The 9,572-nt window shown below is 42.4% G+C and overlaps 1 protein-coding gene across 2 annotated transcripts in view; it reads left to right on the forward strand.

Moving 5' to 3' along the window:
- LOC111875626 (voltage-dependent calcium channel type A subunit alpha-1) overlaps positions 1 to 9,572 on the forward strand; it is a 500,175-nt gene that overhangs the window by 311,133 nt on the left and 179,470 nt on the right. For both annotated transcript variants that reach the window (XM_023872012.2, XM_033755887.1), the window contains exons 3-4: positions 4,663 to 4,848; positions 8,578 to 8,683. In XM_023872012.2, the coding sequence (XP_023727780.1) occupies positions 4,663 to 4,848; positions 8,578 to 8,683 (292 nt within the window). The remainder of the gene's footprint in view (positions 1 to 4,662; positions 4,849 to 8,577; positions 8,684 to 9,572) is intronic.

The following is a 9,572-nucleotide window of genomic DNA, read 5'->3' on the forward strand; positions in this document are numbered from 1 at the left end:
TTCCGTGACTATCTTTATTGTGCTGTGTGTAGCTGGAGGACGATATAGTGAAACAAATTACGAGGCGTAATATAACTGAGGATGGTCATTTAAGGTTGAAACATGTTTTATTAATAACGAAACAGATGAATGAAATGTGACGAGTGACGATAACCATGCAAACATTTAAACGTTTACGAAAACTGCGTGAATAAAACTGAAAATAAATAACTGTAAAATGCACAGAATCTTCAAACATAGGCCTACTCTTTAGAATGTTATGACACTGTTGTGTTTATATTCACTTATATTACGTGCAGACTTAGGTAGATAGCTCTATGTAGGTGTACTTCGTCGGAGTACACCGCTTTATTGGAACTACGTGAATGTGTCCGATTTCTAGTCGTCCACCCCCCAAATGACTGCAGTCAATCAGTTTATAATTTACTATCATTAAAGGGCACGATTTATCTCGTTCAAGTTGTCCAGACTGGTTCTGGGGCCCACCCAACCTCTTAACCAATGAGTTCAGGGGTCATTTCCCAGGGGTTAAAGTGGCCGGAGAATGAAGCTAACCGCTAACATTTGTCTAATGCTTACGTCAAGAATGTTGGAGCTATAATCTACTCGCCCATGTCTTCATGGCATAGTGATTAATTTAAGCACAGGGACAACTTTGCCTTTTTGTCGTTAAACAATGATGGATACACGAAGGGTTTCCTCAGCTACTGGATGAGCACGGTGGAAATGAATGTCGAGAAATTTACAGATCTCTGTAATCAATAGTTACCGATAGCGCCTGCCAATTCTATGCACGCTTCACTCCTACAGGAGAGTTGGAGAAGTTGCCTAATACAACGGCGATTCGCGGGTAAATTTATTCTAGTCCCAATTCCACTTAAATATTAATTTAGGGCCGCGCCATAGCTCAAGCGGTTAGTCGCTGGCTTCCCACCGCGGCGGCCCGGGTTCGATCCCGGGTCTGGTCAAGTGGGATTTGTGGTGGACAAACTGGGGGTGGGGCAGGTTTTTTCCGAGTACTTTGGTTTCCCCTGCCAATCTTCATTCCACCAATTGCTCCACAATCACCCTCACCTATCATCTGGGGCTGGTACAATAGGGCCAGAAGTGGCCGCAGTACAAGGGACTTAATCCCACCCCACTAGCAATAAAAATAATAAATATTAATTTTTAAGTTTAACTAGGGAAACTAATTAATTATACTATTAAATTGTATCATACGTCATATTATTAGCTTAGATAACGCAGTTAGGGTAAGCGGATGAAGCTGAAACTGGTTTCAGCATGGCTTTTCATTCTTTTATAGAATAGCTCGAGTGTGCGACGGTAGAACTTTCCACTTTCATTTTGCATAGTGTCAACCATGTTCAGATAATAACGTACGAACGTAATCGGAAGCTTATGCCTGTCCGCATGTTTCATCTCCGAAACTAACTGAACTGATTCTGGTGGAAGGTTGGCCAAAGATAAAGGTAAAGCTATCCCCGTAACAGGCCATGGAGACCTGTAAGGATGTGAGACGTCGAGTTTCCCACATTATCTGGATAATCTGCTCACAAATGGCGGTGAGGTTGTCAGCCTTACGCGCCTGCTACCCTTTAACCCCAGGAAGATTCCTAGTACTCATTTCCGTTAGAGGCTGAGTCGACCCCAGGGCCACAGTGAGGCTGGAAGCATTAGGCCAATCGAAAAATGTAATTACCTCATCGAGAATTGAACCCGCAACCCTCAGGGTTGTAGCTTAGTGCCTCAACCAACTACGCTACCACCTGACCCTGGAATTTTTAATTTGAATTTGGGATTAATCAAATAGATGCTACACTTTACATGAGGTCTAAATCACTTTGTTACATTTCTCCAGCACTGCTGCTGTTACAAAAAGAAATTCGTGACATGAACTATAGATGTCAGGTGTCGAGCTGGAAACAGCTTATCCAATGCTGAATATTCCTCAAGCCACTTCTTTGTTTCATATCTGGAAAAGTCGCACATTTTGTAACGTTAAACCCTCACCGAGGCCGCCATATTCTTTTACATTTTAGAAGAAGCTGTAACAAATATTTGAATATTATTCTAAATTATGTTACCGCAGAAAATACGTTCAGTCTCTGTTGAGGGTAGCTAATATTGCTCCTGCCGGTCACAGTGGTCGCGCGGTCTAAGGCATGAAATATCTTCGCTCTCTCAATCATTGAGATCATGTTTCGAGTCCCACTGAAGTCATGGATGTCTGTTTGCCTTTATTCTGTGTTTCTGTTGTCTTGTATAGGTGTCGGCCTTGCGATTAGCTGATCCCCCGTCCAAGGACTGACTGTCTATAAGATTAAGAAACCGAAATGAAACGGCGTTGCACAGATGTCCTATGCTCCTGAGGGAGCAACAGGAGTCAATAATAATAATAATAATAATAATAATGATAATGCTCTTACCTCCAAGTTTTCGTGGTCATCAAGTTGGTATTACGGCTTTTGTTGGTAGAAAACTCAAAAGTCCACCATAACTCGATCTCCAATAATATTATGTGAACATAAGATTCTACTTAGACCGCGCCATAGTTCAAGCTGTTAGTTGCTGGCTTCCCACTGCGGCGGCCCGGGTTCAATCCCGGGTCTGTTCAAGTGGAGTTTGTGGTGGACAAAGTCTCGCTGGGGCGGGTTGTCTCCGAATACTTCGGTTTCCCCTGCCAATCTTCATTCCACGAATTTCTCCAACATCATAATCACCCGGGGCAGGCTATACAATACGCCAATCAGTGGCCGCCGTGCCGAGTGGACCCAGTTAGACTCCACCCCCCACTATGCGAATTAAAAAAAATAATTTAAGGTTCTACTTAAACTAGTCAGTTTATTAAAAACTATAAAAAGGGAGAGATCACATGGGCCCTTGTACAGTGAAACCTCAGTATTTCGAACTCCCAGTAGTCCAAACCGACTCAGGCAGCACAAAAAATAATGTGCACTTCCAAAATTTTACAAATATAATCTTAACTACTGTATTTCCTTGTAGTAAAACTGAATTCGCCGGTCACGGTAGCCGAGCGGTCTAAGGCATGCACTGTCTTCGCTCGCTCGGAAGCCGGGATCGTGGGTTCGAATCCCACTCAGGACATGGATGTTTGTGTGCGTTTTTCTGTGTTTGTGTACAGGTATAGGCCTTGCGACGAGCTGATCACCCTCCCAAAGAGTCCTACGGAATGTTTAAAATGTAGTAAACCGAAGTGAAACGGAGAGTTTCATGGAGGTAGGCCTATGCCCAAATTGCGGCTGTAGCGCCACAGGAAAAAAAAAATGAAACACGAAACACGAGCGTGTGTTAGCGGACCCGCTTCTCTACGTGATGAAACCCGGTTACGTTTGCCCCAAGCCAGGTTCTTGTATTGGTCTCCATACAAAAGTGTTTATAAAACTTTTGAGTGTATAATTTTACTAACAAATTCGATTTTTTTATTTGAAAGCCATTAACGCGAACAATTGGTTAGTCCAAACACAGATGCTTTAATTAGTTCGCATTATTCATGTTGCGCTGTGCTTCATACAGAAAGTCGCCTTTCCTTGTAGAGTAGGAAAGCTACGATGAAATGAAACTTAACTATAATATTTGAAACGCATCCCGGCTGGGCATCAGTTGTTAGTTGCATTGTGTAGCCTCAATTCGTGAAGATGGCGAGGCGCAGATTAAATGAAAAATTAATAGACTCTTTAGCGGAGTTCGGGGCACGCGGTAGCATAGTTTGGTTGAGACAGTATGCCACAATCCGGAAGGTCGCCTGGTCGATTCCTGAGGAAGTCATTGGATTTTTCACTTTGCCTAATTCTTCCAGGGGCACTATGGTCTTGGGTTCGACTCAGCCTCTAACAGGAATGAGTATCAGGAATCTTCCTTGGGGATAAAGGGCGGGTGGCGCGTAAGGCTGACAATCTTACCGCCATCTGTGATCCGATTTTCTAGAAAATGTGGGAGCCTCGACGTCTCACAATCCTATGGGTCTCCGCGGCCTCTTACAGGGTTAGCTTTAAATTTTACCTTTACCCTCTCAACAGTGTGTGGCTTATGGCGGAAGCAAATAATATCAATGCTAAAGGTAAATATAGTTTCTTTTTTCTGACCAGATAAGTTTCTTTAACTACGTTGGAAGAGAATAGCCTTTGCTTAATTCTATGTAAAGGTTGATTTCACTACAACTGTAATTACACCTTCTAGATTTATATGTTTCACGTTTTGTTTAAATACGCTTTCTAATCTGTGTAAGTTATATACTCCCAACCGGAGTGTCACTTCTTATGATGAATTAGGATGATTGTGGATGGAAGCTACTCTAGACGTTTCGTATCACAATCCGAGCATTTACGTGAAGGGAGTCAGTTCGTCATTCTTCGGATTCTGACAGACTACTTAACTTTGTATTTACAGACTAGGAAACCAGGAATACTAACAACTCAACACGTTCTTCGAAGTATAGAATTAATAATGGGTTAATCAAAAAGGGAAGCACAATATATCGTTGAAGGTCGTGGTGCAAGGGGCCGGATTATTACCGCCCACCCATTTAACTCGGCAAGGTACTGATGTTCCCTTAGTTATCGAAGTATCTGATTTAGTCACCAGTCAGTACGTAAGTAGGAAGTATGTTTGTTCTTACAACTGTGTGTTTTCATTTCGCAGGTTGGCAGCAGCGCAGGAGGCGGCAGCACAGCAGCGGTCTGGTCGTGACTGCTCGCCCGCCCCCGGCCACAGCATGGCCCCACACCCCCAACAGCCCCCCGCCGGCGCCAAGGGGCCCACCTCACTGTTCTTTCTCAGTGAGGATAACGCCATCCGGCGTTACACTCGCTTCATCATAGAGTGGCCATATCCTTTATTTGCATATTCATGTAGCAACTGTAGCCAGGCACCTTCTTGAAAAGCTAGCAGTCGCTCAGCTAATCAGGCAATTAGACACATAGATCCATCTTCATATTCACACTTCTTCCTGTCCCTAGTCAAACGATTCGAGTCCCCACAACGGAACAGTTTTCTTTAAAGTCCATATTAATATTATCCTCCCATTCTAATGCTAGACTCCACTGCTGTTAATTCCGATACATGTGAACAACGGAGCATTGTTTCGGACATTATTGTTTACGTAAAAGTGTGTTTTAATCACCGTGTAAAAAAATTCTTAAACTACTATCCTAACATCTGTTGAACTTCTGTCTAATTTATAAATTCGTATGGAATGCAATTTTTGATAAATCCCAGTGAACCGGATGAATCATATAATACACAGAGAGACGAAATTTCATAATCAGTTATATCTACAACCCAACTTTGTCCTTAAAATTATAGTTCCAATTTTCTCTCTTTCTTCCTTCTTTCCACCGTCCCCTTCGTCTCTGTCCCTCTTCCATTCCTTAACTCTTTTGTTTATTTATTATTTTTATTGTTTCATTAACATTATTAATTAATTTGTTCTTGATCTATTTATACAACTTAAGATTAAAATCATATACATCATATATACACGAGGAGGTAAATGAAACCTTGGTTAATATTGTTCACTGAGTTACAATATTGAAATAGACGAATGAATACATTTAAGGTCATGGGTCACATTGAAAATCAATCGGAAACCTGAAACCAATATATTGTGGGTGTTGTGTTGTGTATGGAAGTTGCTTGGATATCCTGAACTCGTGCACTTCAAACTTAAGTGGAGTTATTTAGTCGTAATTAGACCTACTCAGTACCTTTGGAACGAAAATTTTCATCTTCGTTAGACGAACTGTGTAATTAGAGCACCAATAAAACTGTTCTCGGTTAATAACGAAATTCCTTATCCATATAAAGAGAAACTTTGGTTACAATTTTTAGGTGGATTACGGAGAAATTTTTTAAAAACATCTGTTAGCTTCAGAGAGCCGGATTAGCGTATTCGGTATAGCGACTGGCTACGAGCTGGACGACCGAAGGGTCAGAGTTTGAATCCCAGTAGGGTCAATTTTCTCTCCTCCACGTCGTCTAGACCGGCTCTGGGGCTCACCCAGCCTCCTATCCAATGGGTACCAAGGACTTTATCCTCGGGGGTAAAGCGGCCGAGGCGTGAAGCTGACCGCTCACCTCCAGTTATTGCTGAGGTAAAGAAAATGCGGATGTATACATCCAATCCCCCACACGCCTTTATGGCATAGCGCTTAATTAGTTAAGAACATGGACAACTTTACCTTACTGCTAGATTGATGTCTCCCCTCAGGCGAGTTGCTCCGAAACTACGGGGCAGATTCTAATTAATCTAGGTATGATAGACCAAGTCGATTACAGTGGTCGCTCAATGTTAGGCTTGAACGCTGGGATCATGGGTTCGAATCTCACCCAAGGCATGAATGTCTGTGTATAGGATTAAGAAACTGAAGAAGAGGTCAGGGCCCAACAAAAGGGTTGTAGAGACATTGATGATGATGAGATGACAATAGATCAAACTAATTTTAACCGAAAAGTTTAGAGACGTAGGTTTGTTTTAACTACAGTTCTATTTCTTTAACATTTTCGGATTAGGCCTTCAAGACTGCTGCGTTTCAGAATCAACTTCAGAATCTGAATCTTTCAGAAAATTGTGAGTCCTTTGGAAAGGGCATCGATCCATCGCAGGGCCTCTCTCAACACAGGGAAACCCAGACACGAAATAAATGAGTATATATATATATATTTATGCTTCGACTGAGATTCAAACTCATGATCCCCGTGCTCTAGGTATAAAGGATAATATACTCCTCAGACCGTGCGGTCACTGTAATCCTAACTTACCTTAAAGGGCTAAATTAACTTGAGTCATTCGTACAGAAGTTAAAGGGGAAATCGAGTGAGAGGCAAAGTCATAAGGCCCAAAATAACATCGAAGTTTATCATAAAGAACTGCATGTGAAGCCTTGAAATTGATTACAATTTTTCTAGGTGTCTATAGGAGTAATTTGTGTGTTATCAACAAAGGCTCTGCAAGGTAAAATTGTCCTTATACTGAACTAAGCACTACGCCATGAAGACGTATTGGGGAGTGAATGTATAGATCCACGTAATCTTGAGTTGGGGGTGAATGATCAGCTTCACGCCCAGCCCTTTTTAAACCCGGGGAAAGAGCCCCCCCCCCCCGTAACCATTGAATAGGAGGCTGGGCCCTGGAACCAGTCTTGATTACGTGGAGAAAAGAAAATTCTAGACTCTACCAAGGCTTGAACTCGACCCCTCGGCCGTTCAGCCCGTGGCCCGTCGCTCTGCCACACTACGCTATCCCGGCTGTAACAAAGGCTCTGTACAGTACGTCAATAAATTGTTGTCGAACAGAACTCTGAATCATTGGATTTCAGTCTTCACTAGCCAAGATCTAGGACTCGGTTTCTACAAATCAAAGCCCACCCTCCCACACACACACTTTTCTTTTTTCGTTGCTGGAGGTTTGTTTTAATTGCACAACATTCTCGCAGCATTCAGGAGACTGAGACGGACAGCGAAGGGGGGGGGGNGGGAGACGTTCTTTCATGAATTCCAGCAACTTGTACCTTCCGGTATGCAAGGGGGCATAGTAGACAACCCATTCTACACGCGAAGAACGCGCGGTTTCCTTCAACAACGGAGTAACTCACCTTACTTCCTGATTTCTCTGTCGACAGCACCGAAATATCGTCCTCCTCCTCTCCTCTTCCTCCCCTTTCATCATCACCTTTATTTTATCGGAGAATAACTTTCACCTTGACTTGTATTAAGGCATAAACCTACAAGAGAAACGGAGCGAGCATCAGGTGTTCCGAATAGACAGAGCTCCTTTGGTTTCTTGCAGTACAGATCTTGTTTATTTATTTGTCTATTTATTATTTATTTAGAAACCCTGCCAGTAGCTCTGATTATGTAGCATCGATTGGTAACCTCCGCTCTAGTAGGTAAAGAGGGCTTTTACTTGAGGGTAGGGAGCCCTAGGCATGAAGCTCGTCACTCACCTCCAACTAGTGCCGAGGTCAAGAATACGTGGGTCTATACTTCCTCTCCCAATAGGTCTTAATGACGTAGTGCTCAATTCGTTAAGCACAAGAACAACTTTATTATCTTACTTTATCTTCGTCATCATAATCATTATTGTTAATGTTGTTTTAGTTGTTATAAAGTGCACGAACCTGCCCAAAGATAAATATGTAAGTCTGTTTAGATCTCTGAAGTGTGAATTAATTTGATTTAAATCGTGCTCTGTTGATGAGTGGCCGCTTAGTGTTGCTCTTTGCTGTCATAGCCCTAACTCTTTTCTCATGGGTGAAAGTATGGGGAATAAAGCTCAGTTGCACTCGAATGCAGCAGAAGGACTGACAGATTTTCAGAGATTTCCATCCTAAAACCAATAGCTTCTGCACTTGCTCTTTTTCGATGTCAGTATTTGTTCCTGCTAATACCGAACATGACGGACAACGAATGCCAATATCCTCTTAACTTTATGTTTTATTACTTAACTCTAACTTCTAATCACAAAGGCCTGTTTTTGTAATTGTGGCTGTTGATATTTTTTATCTTTAAACTTTTGCAGCGATGTTATTCTAATATGTTTCTTTAACAGTAGTTCACTCCGTTTGAATACGCAGTGCTCCTTACCATCATTGCCAACTGCGTGGTGTTGGCGCTGGAAGAGCATCTACCGTGCAAAGACAAGACCATTCTGGCTCAGAAACTGGTAAGTACCGGGAAATTGAAGGAATATGGAATTCGGCTATGTAGAGAAAAACAAGCCAGTCGAGTGCTCATTTTCTCAACTTTCATCCTTGATAGTTTGCGTACCTCACGTGTTCTAGCGTCCACGTATGTATTGTATATTCAGATTCATTAATTAAAACTGAACGTCTCTATCGAGTGATTAACATTTCTGTTTCGTAGTGTCAGATGAAACAGAAGACAGCCGTCTCTCCCAACATTAATTTCAATGCCTGATGATGGACACATTGGTCGAAACATATAGTGAAAAACTTTTTAGAAGTGAATGAAGTAAAGCTATCCCTGTAACAGGGTTTGGAGGCCCATAGTGTTGTGAGACGTCGAGGTTCCCACAATTTCTAGACAGTCGGCTCATGGATGGCGGCAAGGTTGTCAGCCTTACACGCTGGCCTCCCTTCATCCCCAAGAATATTCCTGGTACTTATTTCTGTTAGAGACTGAGTCGACCCCAGGGTCAGTGTGCGGCTAGAAGAATTAGGTAAACTGAAAAAGTCCACCTCATCGGGATTCGATCCCGCGACCTTCCGGCTTGTAGCATAGTTAATATTATTTCTGTTTCTTAATCGAGAGATCACGTATTCAAATCTCTGGCCAGAGACCATATGCGTGTATGCTACAAGAGAATGTCGAGAGAGATCTTAACTTAAGCCACGTCCTCTTCTTCTTTTAGAATTTATTACCGACCACTACGTTGTGCGTTCAAGTTCTAAGGTCTCAGATTTTTTTCCTCACACAATAATCATACAAAAAATTGGAAACTTCTGTCACTTTTCAACGTAATCTCCCTGCAGCAGTACACATTTTTCACAACGTCGACGCCATGATTTCATGGCCGCTGCGAACGCCTCTGT

Source organism: Cryptotermes secundus, unplaced genomic scaffold, assembly GCF_002891405.2.
Source record: "Cryptotermes secundus unplaced genomic scaffold, Csec_1.0 scaffold168, whole genome shotgun sequence".
NCBI classification, from domain to species: Eukaryota; Metazoa; Arthropoda; class Insecta; order Blattodea; family Kalotermitidae; genus Cryptotermes; species Cryptotermes secundus.